The sequence below is a fragment of the Falco punctatus genome (assembly GCF_963210335.1).
Source record: "Falco punctatus genome assembly, chromosome: 4".
Classification (NCBI taxonomy): domain Eukaryota; kingdom Metazoa; phylum Chordata; class Aves; order Falconiformes; family Falconidae; genus Falco; species Falco punctatus.
The window spans coordinates 10,989,844-11,006,955 of NC_137583.1; the positions used below are offsets into that span (position 1 = coordinate 10,989,844).

At 54.1% G+C, this 17,112-nt stretch overlaps 2 protein-coding genes across 2 annotated transcripts; both read left to right on the forward strand.

Moving 5' to 3' along the window:
• The first annotated feature begins 60 nt into the window (after positions 1-60).
• On the forward strand, positions 61-9,405 carry SLC26A6 (solute carrier family 26 member 6). Its single transcript, XM_080385301.1, is given in 22 exon segments — positions 61-1,136; positions 1,457-1,596; positions 1,694-1,804; positions 1,977-2,218; positions 2,313-2,477; positions 2,606-2,758; positions 2,947-3,029; positions 3,125-3,272; positions 3,377-3,490; positions 3,586-3,663; positions 3,804-3,899; positions 4,022-4,128; positions 4,211-4,280; positions 4,453-4,545; positions 4,626-4,742; positions 4,744-4,758; positions 5,276-5,461; positions 5,576-5,630; positions 5,927-7,069; positions 7,564-7,704; positions 8,205-8,291; positions 9,276-9,405. Coding segments are annotated over 21 exon segments (3,420 nt in total). The 5' UTR covers positions 61-1,008; the 3' UTR covers positions 8,240-8,291; positions 9,276-9,405.
• UQCRC1 (ubiquinol-cytochrome c reductase core protein 1) lies at positions 8,254-16,049 on the forward strand (the record flags this gene model as incomplete). The annotated part of the gene is made up of 12 exons (XM_080386997.1): positions 8,254-8,291; positions 9,021-9,051; positions 9,276-9,405; positions 10,181-10,379; positions 10,995-11,074; positions 11,227-11,342; positions 11,753-11,896; positions 12,640-12,800; positions 13,816-13,901; positions 14,396-14,484; positions 15,039-15,114; positions 15,985-16,049. 12 exons carry the CDS (start codon positions 8,254-8,256, stop codon positions 16,047-16,049), a joined length of 1,215 nt encoding a protein of 404 aa, XP_080243123.1.
• Positions 16,050-17,112: the final 1,063 nt, after the last annotated feature.

The following is a 17,112-nucleotide window of genomic DNA, read 5'->3' on the forward strand; positions in this document are numbered from 1 at the left end:
CTGTGGGCCAGGAGCTGAGAGTGGGGACAGTGGTGACGGCCCTGGGCCCACCACAGCTGGGGATCCCAGCACAACAGGGCACTGGGGGAACACGGCAGGTGCTGTGCAGCAGTGGGGCTGGGAAGCGTGCAGTTCCTCAGCAGGGCAGGAGGCAGGGAGCAGCGTCTCAAAGATCACGGACTGGTATTAAAACTTAGGAAGGAGCAGAGAGTGCACCTGGCTGGCGACACCTGACCGGCCTGGGCACAGCAGGTAGGAGGGCTGGGGGCAACACAGGGACTTGGGCTGGCACAGCCCTGGCACCCCACACGTGGTTCGCGGGTCCGTCCGGGTGCAAGTGGGTGAGCATCTCAGGACCAGCCAGGGCTACCGGCTGGGCGAGCCTGGTAGGATGGTAGCACTCTCAGCTGGAGCCCTTAGCAAGGCCAGGCTGTGCATCCATACGGAGATACCTCGGGCCCACCACCTCAGCCCCATGAAGGGAGAGACCCCAGCCCAGCCCCACTCCTCCGCACACATGGGCTCAGCGTGGCTGGGGAGGGCGCTGGCAGAGAGATAGCGAGCCAGTGACCGGGGGTTGACATTCCTTCTCCCTTCATGTGTAAAGGGACAAAGTCTGTGGACAGGTTCGCGGTGTGGCTTTGCTGGCCCACTGCCCCGGCTGCGCTGTGGTACGTGGAGGAGAAGGGCGGTTGGCAGAGCTGGTGTGGGGCAGGAGCGGGCAGCACTGGTCGCTGAGGCCTTGGTTCCCTCTCTGCCCACGCACCCTCTGCCTGCTGCTCTCTGTTGCGAGCTGCTGCCGCTGCACCAGGACTGCCAAAACTCAGCTCAGCCCCGGCCTCGGGGCCAGTCCTGCGTGCCTGGCTAGGATGGGATGGCTCCGTGGGACCAGCGTGGCCGCATGAGGGGCTGCAGGGTGGGTAGGATGCCAGGTGCTCCTGGCTGTAGGGACATGGCTGAGCTCTTGTCTCCCCGCAGTGGGCTGGCACGCAGGAGGGCCAGGCGGCCATGGAGGGGGAAATGACGCTGAGCCACCGGGCGCCCTGCAAGGTGCTGAGCGAGGCCGACCTGGAGGAGGTGGTGCAGCGGAAACCTCCCACTGAGCCCTCATTGCGTGGCTGTCTCCACAAGACCAGGTAGGAGCATGCTGGCTGGGAGGGATGTGCCTGGACCCTGCCAGGCACTGTGCACCCCAGCCCCACCGCCACGGACAGCATGGCGCTGGCTGTCCTAGTCCCTGTGGCAGACACAGCGCAGACCTGGGGGTTGGTTCCCCCATGCCCAAATTCCTGTGTCCCCACTTTGTCCTTCTGTCTGGAGGGACACCTGGCTCCAGTGGATGGAGCTGGGAGTCCCATGGGATCCATTGCTTCCCATGGGGCCCCATCCGCCCTCAGTGATGTCCCCAAGCCCCTGAGCTTGTGCTCAGCCCTGGCTCTTGCTCCTTCCCCACCAGATGTTCAGCCTCCACTGCCAAGTCCCTGCTCTTTCGCTTCCTGCCCTTCCTGCACTGGCTGCCCCGCTACCCATTCAAGGACTGGCTCCTGGGTGACATTGCCTCGGGGTTCAGTGTGGGCATCATGCACCTGCCCCAGGGTGAGTGATGCCATGCCCAGGCTGCTGGGGGCTCCCTGCAGGTGCGGGGCCAGGCCTCGGCCATCTGTGATGTGTCTCCCCGTTCCATTATGTCCAGGGCTTGCCTACGCGCTGCTGGCCGGGCTGCCACCCGTCACTGGTCTCTATTCCTCCTTTTACCCCGTCTTCCTCTACTTCTTCTTCGGGACGTCCAGGCACAACTCTGTGGGTGAGCTGAGGGACCACGTGCTCCCACAGGGATGGTGGGGAGGGAGTGAGGATGAGGGGAGTGAGCCACATCAGAGGTTGGGGGGGACCTTTCTTGCCTTTACTTTGCACCACCAAGAAGCTGGTTGGCCAAAGCACAGTGGGTGCACTTTGAGCCTGGTCCAAGGGAACAGATGCCTGTAGACCTCAGAGAGGTGCTGGTGCTGACCTTGGGCTCCCTGCCCAACCCTGCCTGTCCCCAGGTCCCTTCGCTGTCATCTCCGTCATGATCGGGAGCTTGACAGACTCTCTGCTGCCCAGCGAGAAATTCCTGGAATCTGTCAATGGCAGCAACATGACAGTCAATGAGGCACAGCGGGATGCTGCCAGGGTGGAGCTGGTGGCCACCATCACTGTCCTGACAGGCATCTTCCAGGTAAGGGGGCTCCAGCCTAGACTGGCAGGGAATGGGAGGCTGTGATGCACCAGGGCTGCAAGCGGTGGGTCACTTTTGCCGCCTCTCTTCCCAGGTGGCCCTGGGCCTCCTGCAGTTTGGATTCGTGGTGACCTACCTCTCAGACCCACTGGTGCGCGGCTACACCACTGCTGCCTCTGTGCATGTCCTCATCTCCCAGCTCAAGAATGTCTTCGGGGTCTCTGTCGGGGAGCACTCAGGGCCGCTCTCAATGTTCATGGTGAGCGGGAGCTCACTGCTGACTGGGACCTCCTAGGTGCTCATCTGTGGAGCACACAGAGGCTCCAAAAAAACTACTGTGGAGGCATCTGCTTTCCTGAGCCAGTTCCCTCCTTCTGTGTCCTCTAGACCTTCATCGAGATCTGCCAGAAGCTGCCAGAGACCAACGTGGGCACCCTGGTGACAGCCATCATTGCCATGGTGGCCATCTTCATTGTGAAAGAGCTCAACCACAAGCTGGCTTCCAAGCTGCCCATGCCCATCCCCATCGAGCTTATCACGGTACCCAGAGCTGCTTTAGCTCCCTGTGGGGATGAAGCCATGGGTGGCCCTGTCCCCTCCAGGGTGGGGAGGAGTGGGATGGGGTGCCTTGGCGAGTGCATTTCTAGGGCACGAGTTCCTTCCTCCTCTTCCTCCACTATGGTCCCTGTGCAGGAAGGCCCTGCCTCACTCCAGCCATCCTCCCTCAGATCATCATCTCCACTGGCATCTCCTACGGCGTCAACCTGAATGCCAAGTTTGGCATCTCTGTGGTGGGCAACATTCCCAGCGGGTGAGCAGGGCCAGGCAGTGAGGGTGGCTGTGCCGGGGCACCGTGCCGCCCACGGGACCCCCTGTTTCAGCCCCATTTCCCTGTTTTGGCTGTAGGTTGAAGCCACCTGTGGCCCCTAACGTCAGCTACTTTGGGCAGGTGGTGGGCAATGCCTTCGCCATTGCTGTGGTGGGCTATGCCATCTGCATCTCCCTGGGCAAGATCTTTGCCCTGAAGCACGGCTACAAAGTGGACAGCAACCAGGTGATGCTCCAACACGCAGGGCCCTTTCCCTGGGTGAAAACCAAGCTTGTACTTGCAGCCAGGGGAAGGCATGATGCTCCCTCACCACTGCTCTGTCCCTGCAGGAGCTGATTGCGCTGGGCCTCTGCAACTTCCTAGGTGGCTTCTTCCAGTGTTTTGCCATCAGCTGCTCCATGTCACGGAGCCTGGTACAGGAGAGCACAGGGGGCAATAGCCAGGTGGGTCTGGGCAGCACTGCCTCCCTCTGTGGGGGCAAGAAGCACAGCGAGTGGTGGTGGACTCACCCCTCGCCTCCCGTTTTCCTTCTCTGCAGGTAGCTGGTGTCATCGCATCGCTGGTCATCCTGGTGACCATCCTGAAGGTTGGAGAGCTCTTCCGGGACCTGCCCAAGGTACACCTGATTCCACAGCCTCCATGCCACGTCCCACCCTGTGCCAATCCCATGGCAAGGTGGTGTGGCAGGGGAACAGGCAAGAGCTGCCCCCAGACCTGCCCTCAGTATCCTCATAGCTGCAGGGTCTTCTCTCCTAGGCTATCTTGTCTGCTATCATCATCATCAACCTCAAAGGCATGTTCAAGCAGTTCAATGACCTCTGCATGCTCTGGAAGTCCAACCGGGTGGACCTGGTAAGGTGCTGACCAGCCCCAGGGATTTACTCTTGTCCCTGGAGAGAGTTTCTCCACCCTCCCTGAGGCTTGCAGGTGCTGGCGGGGAGGCCGTGCCACAACTGACCGTGTCCCCGCTTCAGGTGGTCTGGATTGTGACATTCGTGGCCACCCTCATACTGAACTTGGACATTGGCTTGGCGGCCTCAGTGGGTTTTGGGCTGCTCACTGTCATCTTCCGCACCCAGCTGTGAGTACCCTGGGGCTGGGGCAGCATCCTGAGGGCTGGGGAAGCCTGTGGTGACCTCACCCTCTTGCTGTGCTCCCCACAGCCCCCACTACTCCATCCTGGGGCGCATCGCCGATACTGATGTCTACAGGGACGTGGCTGAATATCAGACGGTAACAGCGCCGGGGGCGGGAGGGGAGCTGAGCTGCCTGCAGGGGGGAGGCAGTTCAAAGCACCCCCAGGGGCTGTTGGCTGGGGAAAGGAGCCAGGGGTATTTTGGGGGAGGGAGGGAGGGGGAGCAGGAGACTCCATCCCCGGGGTAGCACCCTCCCCATCTGCCCCCAGGCACAGGAGGTCTCCGGTGTGAAGATTTTCCGTTCCTCCTCCACCCTCTATTTTGCCAACGTGGAGCTGTATGCTGAGGCCCTGAAGAAGAAGGTAGGAGAGCCTCCAGCCCCCGAGTGCTCCCCAGGGTGGCGATGGGGTGCCTGAGGACACAGGGATGCATTGTTTTGCAGAGTGGCATCAACGTGGACCGCCTGATTGAGAAGAAGAAGAAGGCCCTCAAGAAGCTGAAGAAACAGCAGAAGAAAGCAGAGAAGGAGAAGGCAAAGTGGAAAAAGGTGCTTCCCTGCCACCGGGACCCCTCCGGTGCCACCCTGCACCACCTCCCTGCCTGGCCCTGGCCCTTCTGCCCATGCATTCAACTGGCTCGGTGGCCTGTGGGGCTCCCGCTTCAGTCTGGGGCCGCTGAGTGCGAAGGGGCCCTAGGGCAGAGCTGGGCCACGGCGTCACACCCAAGGTTGGCAGGGAAAGGCTGTTAATGATTAGGTCATGGAGCCAGTAAGTCATTAGCCATTTGGTGAGTTAATCAGAATTAAGAGCAAGAGCAAAGGCTGACCTGGTGCCAGCTAACGAGCCTGGCTCTGGAGAGGGTCACTGGGAAGAGGGGTGGGTCTAAACATCCAGAAAGAGCCCAACAGTGAGTGGAGGTGCAAGTGAGGCACCCACCCCTACGGCCACCCGCTGCCCGTGCTCTAACATGGCCAAAGAGCCTCACCCAGCCCCACTGCACTATAGGGCAAGGCAAGCCCAGAGGCAGACACTGCCCAGCCAGGCGTGCTGCCAGCCCCCGTGCAGTGAGGCTGGGTCTCATTCCCTCCCCTAGGACACAGAGGATGGGCACAATGGTCCGGACATAGCAGTGATCGAGCTGAGTGGGGCAGAGGGTAGCACACCCCCCAAGCCCACCCTGCGTACCCTGGGGCTGCCCCAGCCTGGCTTGCACGCCATCATCTTGGACTTCAGCCCCGTCAGCTTTGTGGACACTGTCTCTATCAAGATCCTGAAGAATGTAAGGGGCTGGGGGTGCAGGTGGGCCTGCAGCTTTGCTGAGGGCATCACCAGGGTGGCCCGATGGCTGCTGCCCGTCCCTCTTCCCAGGTGAAACGTTTTCTGCCATTTGCAGATCTTCAGGGATTTCCATGAGATAGAAGTGGACGTCTTTGTTGCCGGCTGCCCGGGTGAGGAGGCTCTGCTGAGCCGCCAGACCCTGCCAAGCATACAAGCATACCCGCCGCTTCGGAACACAGCTGCTGGCCTGGGGCTCCCTCCATGGTGTCCATATCCCCGGGGTTTTCCCAGGGGACAGGTGCTGCAGGGTGTCCCACGGACCCAGTCTGAGCCCCACAGCCTCTGGCAAGGCAGCTGGATCCCTGGTGATGGCCCCGGTGTTCCCCACAGTGCAGGGGGAGGGAGGCTGCTTCAGGTGGAAGTATAGCCAGGTGCTATAGCTTCGAATATTTCTCCCTCCACACAGTGCCCGTCCTTGACCAGCTGGAGCGGGGCAACTTCTTCAGCTCAGCCATCACGAAGCACTGCTTCTTCCCCTCGGTGCATGATGCCGTGGTCCACATCAGCAGGGAGCAGCGCAGGGCCTCGGTAAGCACCCAGCCTCTCCGTCCCCATCGCTGTGATGGAGGGAGGCGCAGCCAAGACAACTCCTCTTCTGTCCCCCTTAGGTGGACCTCAGCACCAGAATGTAGCCCTGCAAGAGGAAGATGTCTCCCTGAGGAGCTGGGCGGGCAAGGAGGGCTTTGCTTTGGCACCAACTCAGCCACCCCAAGGCCTGGAGGCCTTGTAACCCCACCAGCACCTCCGGACTGTGAGAGCTGGGGCCCTGCCCTGGCTGTGAGCTCCCCCGCGACAGAGCTGCTCCGGCTGTCCCACCAGCTGTCCCACCAGCTGTCCCAACAGCTGTCCCACCAGCTGTCCCAACAGCTGTCCCACCAGGGTGCCTCGTGCCCCTGCTCGGGCCTGCTTTGGGGGGTGGCAGAGGGAGCCCCACACCAGGCCAAGGGGGGTCTGCTCCCAGCAGTGAGCTGGCATCACGGATTAAACGGTGTAGCATTTCTCAGGCTTTGTTTTAATGGAGTTTCCTCAATAAAGGCGACTTCAGGCAGGGCCACCTGGCTGCCACCCTGGCACTGGTGGGCACTCCTCGGGCAGGCCCACGCCCAGGCCTGGCCCTCCCTGTGGACCCTCTGCCGCTTTTCTGCCACCTTTCCCTTCGATCCGCTCCGGGCCCGCCGGGACGCGGCTGGGGGAAGGGTACGGGTGAGCACGCGCCACTGGGGACCCCCATCCCCTGGGGACCCTCATCCCCTGGGAAGCCCCGCAGCCCCAGCCGCGCCCGCGCCCTCCCGCCACCAGGGGGCGCCGTCGCCCGAGAGGGCGCATGCGCCGCGCCCCGCCCTCCCTCGGCGCCCCGCCCTCCCTCGGCGCTTGCGTATCAGCCGCTCGGCCCCTGCACACGCGCCTCCCCGTCTATCGCGCCGCCCGTCCGCGCAGGCGCGCTGCGGCCCGCTCTGTCGGCGGCTGCAGGGACAAGATGGCGGCTTCCTCTGTGTGTCGGGCGGGGTGCGCGGCCGGGCGGGCCCTGCTGTGGGGCCCTCGCCCCTCAGTGAGTCACCGCGGCCGGCGGCGGGGGAGGCGGCGGGGTGGGCTGGGGGGAGGCCGGCAGGGGCAACGGGAGGCCCCGCGGCGCTGTGGGGCTGCCGGACCTGGCCGGCCCGGAAGGTCATGGGGACGCGGCGGCCGATGCGGGGCGGGCGGCGGTCGCCATGGAAACCCCCCGGCTCCGGACGGCGGCGGCGGCCCTCGCCCGTCGCGGGGCTTGCGGGGGCTGCTGGCTGCCCCTCTCCTCCGCCCCGGTGCGCGGTTCGTGGGACTCGTCTCTGCGGTTTTCGACCCGTTGCAAACCTCTGGCTGCGGAGGGTTTCCAGCCCGTCGGCTGACCAGCGGTGTGTAGCAGGAACTCCCCGCTATGAACGTGAAAGAGTTTGTCTGGCCTGGCTTTGGTCAGCTGTGTGCCAGCCTGGCAGTCTGCGTTCTGGAGGTCTGCCCTGCGCTGCGGAGTTGCTGGTTAGTGGTGGTGATAACCTTTATTTTTTTTAGGCACCCTTATTGACTTTGACAAGGAAACGAGGTGCTGCCACTTATGCCCAGACACTCCAAAACATCCCCGAGACCCAAGTCACCACTCTAGACAATGGGCTCCGTGTGGCTTCAGAGGAGTCCAATCAGCCAACATGTACGGTAGGTTTAAGATGAGTTGAGGGATTACTTGAAACAGTCGGCCTTGCCTGGTCTTCCAAAAGTGACAAACCTTTATTTGAACCAAAGCTTTTAACAGAGACCCTACCACTGCTTGTTGTTAACTGGTGGGATCAATGTAGCAGTAGAAGGCCGAGCCTGACTTTGTATTAAGTCTGTATTTAAGCTTTCACACTTTACAAATTTTCGCAGACTTAAAGGTTTTGTGTAAGCAGTAAGTGACCAGTAGTAGTTATATCTCTGGCAAAGCAAAGGGGTTTGCCCTTTGGCAAACCAAAAGGGTTTTGCAAAACTGCTAGGTAAAAAGCCAAACAAAATGTGTATGGAAAGTAGTTGCTGGTGCTTGTTCTTATTTTAGTGTTACTAGTGCAACATCTGTGAAGCAGACTTCTTGTCCCTTCTGTTGTATTTGTGGCGTAAGGCTTGGGTTGTTTGGGTTTTTTTCTTTTTCTAATATGTGTACTTGGTGCATTTGCCGTTAGGTAGGTGTGTGGATCAGGGTGGGGAGCCGCTATGAAAGTGAGAAGAACAATGGAGCTGGTTACTTCCTGGAACATCTGGCCTTTAAGGTAAGGAGATATGCTAGGTCTGGCACAGGACTGTGTGGAGAGCTGTTCTAAATATTCCACTTACATTTTGCCCTCTCATTTCAGAGGCTGTAGCTGTTAAAAGAGAGTGTAAATCAGGTCATCTGAGTCCTAGAGGCTTTGCACATAGTATAAAAATAAACTTCAAAAGATAGCTAGCCTATAAGGTGCTCTTTGTTTGAATATGCAGCAACTTGCAAGCATGCGTGAATTAAGGTAGCTTTTATTTATTAGTTGATATTTACCCTCTTAAAGGAAAAAAAGCTGTAAGTAACAAGTCAGAATCAGTCTCTGACTCTGTGATTCCAATCACTGACTATCCCAGTGACTGTGTAGAGCACATACAGGAATATGTTGTGAAGCGTGTTTTTTCAAGTTAGTAGGCAGAACTTAAAGCAGCATTTCCTGTAGCTATTTATTTTAATTCGATTTTCTTAGTGAACCAGCAAAGTTTAGAGGCTACAGCTCTTTTCTAATAATGTGTCTGCTGAACAGCCCTAGGGCAGAAGGCATCTAAGCCTGGGACTTGCTGACTCAAGTCTAGCTGTGCCACCATAGGCAACTGCAGCATCTGACTTGCTCCTTGAGGGATGAGCTCTATATTAGAAGTAGTTTGCTGCTTCTATTCTGCTTCTTCTGAATATTGCTGCTTGGGTAGCTAGAAACCTGCTTATTTTTTGGTTTAGACTTGTTCTTGGTTTCTTTCCACAGATGTGATCTTCAGCCACTGTTGTTTCTTGGTGTAGGTCTTCCCTGCTGGATTTTTATTGGTCTTTCAAAATACACTTCAGCCATCCTTTAGCTGCCAAGTTTTAAGTCTCTTGCTTTCTGCACTTGCGCTTGGCTTTTATAAATCATGTGACAGGTTTTATTGGTTTAGGTCTTTATTGTTCATTTCCTTGCTTTAGTTCTGCCTGAAACAGTAATCTGTTGGTTTCATAATTGTGTTTATCTGTTTTCTTTTAGGGCACAAAAAAGCGTCCTGGCGCTGCCTTTGAGAAGGAGGTGGAGAGTATGGGTGCTCACCTGAATGGGTACACCTCGCGTGAGCAGACTGCCTATTACATAAAAGCCTTGTCCAAGGACATGCCCAAAGGTAGGATGGCCAGTGAGCAAAGTGTGATTTGGAGGTTACGCGAGCACATGTGCTTGTGTTTCCCACCAGCATCCTTTCTAATGGCAGACCAGGGAATTAAGTTGTAACTGAGCAGTAAATTGGAGGTTCTAGATGGTAGTTGAAGAGAGCACTGCCATGACATGGTGATTGGAGGCTGCAAGTTCATCTATTCTAAAACCAGTTTTGCAAAGTTCTTGTTATATCAGGCTGCACTATGTTGCCAGAATGGAGAGGGGGGGGGTTCAGTGGTCTGTGGTTATTTTGTGGAGCTGAGAAATTGGAATCAGTGGCAACTACTATGTCAGGAGTCCTCAGTGCAGCTTATGGAGGTGTTGCTGGTGCTCTGTGCTACCATGTGCAGATACCTGTTTGGGTCGGTTTTGTCCAGGGGTGGTGATTTGAGTCAGAGCTATGGGCCTTGCTGTAGATGTGGGATACACTGTAGATGTTGCAAGCTCTCTGTAAGGGTTCAGCATGTTTCTGCAACAGTACCCTGCTTCTGTTGTGCTTCACCTTCTGCAGCTGTTGCCTGTTTTCCACTGGCAGTGATGCTTGGCAAGCTGACTCGGAGACTTTATGCTAAAATGTTGTTTGTCCCTCCTTGATGCTGTGGGAATGTGTAATACTCATCTGTATCATGTTGCTTGCACTCCCCAGCGTGGTTTGTTGCTCATTCCTCTTGTGGTGCCCCTGCTGTCTGTGCATCTCTTCTCAGTCAGGCAGGAGGATTGCTAACATAGGAAATGTGTTGCAGTTGTGGAGCTTCTGGCTGACATTGTGCAGAACTGTGCGCTGGAGGAGTCTCAGATTGAGAAGGAGCGTGGTGTCATCCTTCAGGAGTTGAAAGAAATCGACAGCAACTTGACGGATGTTACCTTTGATTACCTTCATGCCACTGCTTTCCAGGGGACTGCACTGGCCCGCACTGTCGAGGGGACCACAGAGAACATTAAGTGAGCAACAGGCTGGATGTGGTACACGGTCCGTGGGTTCAGTCCTTGGGGTGCACGACCGCTGCTGCTCAGTAGTGGCAACTGCACAAGGAAACCAGTCTGTACAAAGAGGTGATCTGTGCCCGTGGGCTTCTTGTTGTGTCTTAACTGTTTTCCCTGTTGGTGCCGGTGAAAGTGTAATGCTGCACGCATTCTTTAGAATCCCCCTCACACAAATTGTGAGGTTGGTGGGGTCAGGTTGAACCCTCTCCCATACTTGTCAGTTTGACTCCATTAGAGAAATTAAGAGCTAGAGGTGCTCATTAAAGCAGCGACCTGGAGCATATGCACCTGTTAGGATGCTTGTGGCTCAGTGCCCAGGGTGAATACCCTCTAGTCTTTATTGAAGCCTACCCTTAACTGTCAGTCTTGGCACTGGTTTCCATTCTCCGTACTCTGGAATTAGAGCACAGGGAAAACACTGACAGTGCGGTCTTGATTCTAAAAAGTATTACCCCACAACTAAGAGAATGAACAATATCACTGCTGTCTCTGCACTGTGAACTTGCTTCTCCTAAGCCTGTCATCATTGCAGTTCAGAGATGCTGGTATACTGGGTGTCTGTGTTCTTCCTAGGCATCTGACTCGAGCAGATTTAGCTTCATATATTGATATTCACTTCAAGGCACCTCGTATGGTCTTGGCAGCTGCTGGAGGTAAGTTCTAGACCCTTGTGGTTCTGGGAAGCCTGCGTGTTTTCATGCTGGTGATCAAACCCCTGTCATACATCTTTAATGTGAAATCAGATTATTTTGTTAAATTAAACTGTTTAAGACCGTAAATATGTTTCTCGCTCTCCCATTGCCAGGTATTTCCCACAAAGAGCTGGTAGATGTAGCTAGGCAACACTTCAGTGGAGTATCTTTTACATACAAAGAGGATGCTGTGCCTGTCCTCCCACGCTGTCGCTTCACAGGGAGTGAGGTAAAGTTGTTTTGGTTCTGAATAAAACAAGTAGCTGTTGCCAAACTGTTGAATGAATGTGAGACCAGTTACAGCTGCTTCTGGGAGGAAAAATCTGTTTGTGCATCTCAGAGAAGCTGGTGATGCAACATCTTGGTAGTGTCCCCATGTTCTGTTCTTGGGGTTTATTGCCACAGTGTGTTGGGTTTTAGATAGGACCCAAATCTGTTAAGAATGTGGGGCTGTTGCTTATGTCATTTGCTGGAAAACTCATGTCGGAGCAGCTGGTTTGTGCTCAATAGTGCCTGAGACTGTTTCATTTCACTGGGGTAATATCAAGTCCCCCAGTCTGTCAGCCTGGCATTGCAGCAGGCTGCAGACAAAGCTACAGTGCTCATGCTGTTCTCCCCCACTCCTGGATGATTTTTTAGATCCGTGCCAGAGATGATGCTCTGCCTGTTGCCCATATTGCTCTCGCTGTGGAGGGGCCAGGATGGGCTGATCCAGACAACGTTGTCCTCAATGTGGCTAATGCTATCATTGGACGCTATGACCGCACTTTTGGAGGTGGTAAGGTAAGAGACTTGTGAGTGTGCCAGGGAGAGCCTGGAGCCTTTTAGTATGAAGTATTGTGGGGACCCTAGATGAATGTACTTCATGGGATGCTGCTGTGGTTAGCTTCCAACTGTGAAGCGGTTAGGAGCCTGGAAAGTAGGGTAGAAGTGTAATCAAGGCTAATCCAGGACAATTCTTGAGAGGTGATGCTGGCACATGAACTGAACCTTCTCTGCCTAAGTTTGGAAGAGGTTTAGCTGATGAATTCTCAGCAGCTTATTCCTGCCTTGACAAACTAACCGTTTAGGGGTGGTGGTGAGGGAAGCAGGCCAAGAGTAGTCTATAGTCCCCTCATACAAGCTTGCCTTACAACTGCAAAACAAGTAGAACTTGTTAAACCCCCAGTATTGCATCCATTCTCGTCTGGAATCTGTCTGGCCTGCATAACTGTGCTAACCCCTGCTACTGGTAGACCTCGCGCTTCCCATTTTCTCCCACTCTGGTGGTATGCTTACCAGCTCCTCGTCTGCGGCTGGGAAAGGAAATGGTTCTGCTGTATGGACTCTTAAGCCATTGTCTGTGGCTTTTCCACCAGTGAATCTCATCTGTTGACCACATGAAGGGTCTAAATTAAGCTCTCCTTCACCAAAGTGTTCCACTCTGTCTTGTCTGTGGTCTTTGTGAAAACAGCTCAGTTGGAAAGAATTTGAGCTCTGAGGAAGCTGTAAGACTGAAATGGCTGAGGGTATCTCCTTATTTACAGAATCAGTCCAGCAGGCTGGCCACGCTTGCTGTGGAGCATAATCTCTGCCACAGTTTCCAGACGTTCAACACCTCTTACTCTGATACTGGCCTCTTCGGTTTCCATTTTGTTTCCGATCCTCTGTCCATAGATGATATGCTATATTGTGCTCAGGGGGAGTGGTAAGTACAACTTTGGCAAAAGTTCCTGTTTAAGATCTGACCCTCTTGTGGGAGACTGAGCTGGCGTGGGGGAGCGTATTAGGTCTTCAGAGAGTTGTGTCTCTTTATGAACTTCTTGGTAACTTGCATTCTGCTGAAGTGATCCTGTAAGTGGTTTCTGTAAATGTCTTAGGATGTGGCTTTTGAGGAGCTATTTTATTACCTTAGGGCTCTTCAGGTCTTTCATTCATGCTTCCAAGTATTAGCAATTAGGCTTTGGGTTTTTTGTATACAAGTGAGATCATGCCTTAGAGACAAGGCTTTCCCAAGGGACAGATCTCAATTGTCTTGTTAAGCTTGAGCAAAGCAGGCAGAGTTCCTGCCTTTGAGTGCTGCGTTGCAGCTGATAAATGCCCCGCTGCTGGAGTCACACCAGCGTTGGGGGGCCTTCTGTCTGTCTGTCCTATTGTGTACATGTATATCCCATGGAATGGTTCAAGGCTACATCTGAGACTGAGCTGAGCCGTGCTGCGTATGGAGCAGATGGAGTTAGCCCTTGCCCCAGAGACGTTGCAGTTGGCAGGGGAGGAAGGGATTTAGCAGCTGGAGTCCAAACAGACTCTGTGGAACTGTCTTGTTCTTTCAGCATCAGTTTCCATAGCAGCTTGCCGTGTGTGGGAATAGCTGACATGCCTTCCTTCTCTTGTGATAGCGTACTGCAGACTGCTTACTGCTGTGCCTGATGGGCAAGCTAGAGCTGGCACCAGGGCTGCTTAGACCTTTATGAGTGTAACTCAGCATGTAACCTGCTGGCTGATATTCCCTGCCTGTAGGCTTGAGCTCTTGACTCCTGCTGTTCAGTGCTTCCCAGTTCTTAGCCGCTCTGCAGCGATCAAGAATGAATCTCAAGCCTGCAAGACAATTGATGTTGATAATAGCTATTTCTGCAGAGGCTTGGGAAAGGGAGGAATTTGCTTTCTGTCTGAGCAGACAAACATCTTTAAGAGCTTTAGTAGACTTTCCCTCTCCTCTCCAGGATGCGTCTGTGCACTAGTACGACAGAGTCAGAGGTGAAGAGAGCCAAGAACTATCTCCGAAATGCCATGGTGGCTCAACTGGATGGTATGTTCTTGTTTATGGATTGACCACTCTGCAGCTTTCTGAGGGTTACTGCTTATGTCTTTCCTGGGGAGCAGGGGCTCTGCTGGACTCTACGGTACTGCTGACAGGCACTGGGTAATACTTTTTCTCCCACTCGGCGTTCCTCCTGCCATGTTGTGAAAGCAGCTGACCCCAGCCTGCTGTGCTCCAAGCTAGCTCTGACTCTGTAAACTTCTAGTCATTCTGTTACTCAGTGTGAATAACGTGCTGCCTGGTGAAAGAACTGAGACCCTCAAACTGGTCTGTCTTGTTTATAACACTTTGGAGACCAGTGAAGCAATCTTTGTATGCTTAACTTCTGCTGGAGCTGCTTAGAGTGGTAAATACGACTGGTACTTCATTAAGAAGCTGGTTTAATGGCTAGAGTTTCTTCTGTCTGCTCCGACTGATGGTCGGACTATGCAGTTCTGGAAGGCTTTTTGTTATGCTGACCATGTGATATCTTCAATGTCTAGGTACTACACCGGTATGTGAGAATATTGGAAGCCATCTCTTAAACTACGGACGCCGTATCCCTCTGGAGGAGTGGGATGCCAGGATTGCTGTAAGTATCTCTTTTGGTTGGAGCACTTGCATGGCTGGTGTCAGCATCTTCTGGCCTTAGTTTACTGCAGTAACATGAGGCTTACTTATCTCTTTGTCAAGCTGTCTGGAGTCCAGGTGGTTAGCTCACTGGTGCTGACATAAATATGTCAGAATCTCTGGCATAGGCTCAGTCAGTGTATCCCGTGTCCCTGTGGCTGGATTTAGTCCATCCCAGAAACAGGGCATGTGCCTGTGTTAAGCAGCACAACTTGAAATTCCTATAACAGTTGCCCTAGAGGTGGCCAGCATCTAGTCTCTGTAATTCTGCAGCTGCTATATCACTTGGAAGGCTTCTGACTTTGGACTGTCGTACCTTCTGTACCCTCAGAAGAATGCACTGTAGAACATTAGACATCCTCTCAGACAAGAGCTGGACAGTGGGTCCAGATGGCCCCCAAGGGTCTGACAGTATCTTCTTAGTGATCTTGATATGTAATGGCAACAGTAACTTCCAACATCGATTAATGCAGGTCTGCTAGAGGGGTCATTAATTGCTTGTTTGATATTTATTAGGCCGTTGACGCAAGAATGGTGAGAGAGATCTGCAGTAAATACATTTATGACAAATGCCCAGCAATTGCAGCAGTTGGTAAGTAGTGTGTGGCAATTAGTGCACAGTAGCTCAAAAACCAGAAAAAGGGTCAAGAGCTGAGTGGAAGTGAGCTGTGTTTCGTGTGTCTGTTGTGGCCTCCCAACTGCTCTGGTTCTTTGCTGGTATCCTCCTACCTTTGCACATTAGATGTGCCAAGGCACATTTGCCAAGAGATCAAGCCTGCAGGTGACGGAGGCGCAGTGGCAGTGAGCTACTGGCTGTCCTCCCCGCCTGTCTACTTGCTGTAGAGCCCTGACTAAGATTGGGAGTCCCATAGCTGGGTGCAGGCCCAGTGGCGTCTGCCAGGTGTCCTTACCCTGGGGTCATGGTGGTTTATGTAAGGGAAGTGAAGGGACCTGATTCTCCTGTGCTGCTCTGGCATGTCTGTCTGACCAAGGACAAATTCCTTTCAGAAAACCTGCCTGAGCAGCTCAGCTCTGCTCTGCTGCCTCCTTCCTGTGTGTTGTGGATTCCCCTCCTCCATGCAGCTGTTTCCTCTGGCCTTCAAAGTGGAGCAGCTTAGAAAAAGGAGACAGTTTTTGAACAGGAAGTTGGAATGAACTAGCCAAAATTTCCGTGGCTTGGTGGCTCCCCGTCTTTCATGTCATTATGTAGAGCTGTACTGAGCATTGTGGAGCAGTGCGAGAAAACAGCTTGCTCTGATGAAATAAGTAACGGTTTCTTTGTCAAGAGATGGTATCTGCTGGTTTTCCTGATGCAGGTTTGAGGTGTAGTTGCCTGGTTTTGTGCGTAGCTGCTCTGGATTGTGAGCTGTCTGCTCTGCCACTGTCTGCTTTAAGACCATGGGAAACTGCATAGGGATTTGAACTATGTCTCCAGTGACTAACTCTGTTTCTGTTCGTTCAGGTCCTATTGAACAGCTCTTGGATTACAACCGTATCCGCAGTGCCATGTACTGGATCCGTTTCTAGGACGTGTCCCTGCAGGTTGGAAATAGTGAAGTTGGGGACTGTGACAGGTTCCCTCTGGCTCTACATGTCTCATGCACCAGGGACAAGATGAGTCCCATCAAAATGGCTGTCTTCTCGGTGTTAAATGTATAAAAAATAAATACACCCTGTATGGAGTTGGTTCTGCTGGGAGTTGACTGTGTATTGCTGGCTCATGCATGTAGACATTACCAGTCTTGCCAAATTGGTGAGATATTGGACTCGTCAGGCTTATGCTAGAATCTTGTCTGTGTCTTGTCCGCAGCCCCACGCCTCTGTCCGGAGCTGGAAGTGTCCTAGTTCAGAGTTCTTGTCTTTAGGCCGGTTGAAGAAAGTCTTTCCACTGGGGCAAGGCTGCCAGGGGAGTCTAGCTGTTTCCACTGTGCCCTTCCATGCACGCAGCAGCGTGGTGAAACTCGGGCTGTAGCACTGCTGTTTGTGCAGACCTAAGAACAGAGGGCCCTCATCTGAGGGGAGCTCTGTGTGCTCTCCTGTTTGTCGAGGAGATCAAAATGTATCTATGGAAAGTTGGTCCTCTCCCTGTCCCTGGGGTGTGGTGGTAGTGTTTCTGGCCTGGCTGGCTGTGACCCTCTTGCTGGAGTGGCCGCCTCTGCAGTAGGGGCAGTTTGTGCAACCCCACTCTCCCTGATCAGTTACAGACAAAACTGGTTGGTTGAGTTCCCACCACCTCCTGAAGCTGGTGAAGGTGATCAGTCTGGCCTTGCCTGATGCTGCCCCGGTAAAATTGAGGCGGTTGTCTCCAGCAGAGTTGGGATGCTGTGAGGAGCTGCAGCTGTAGCTAGACAAACATCTTCCAGAGCCTATATGGGGATATGTTACCTCTCATCTTAAGCTTCCCGGTTACCTGTAAACCAGCCCAATAACGAGCAGAGATTGTTGTGGAGTGTGTTGGTGTTGGTGTACGTGTTCCTTCTGCAGATGAGCCTCTGTCTGTCCAGTCATTCTCAGCTATGCAGTAACTGAGAAGCTGCTGACTGAAGTATAGGGTGCCCTGGCCTGTATCTGGAAAAACCTCTAGGTCTGA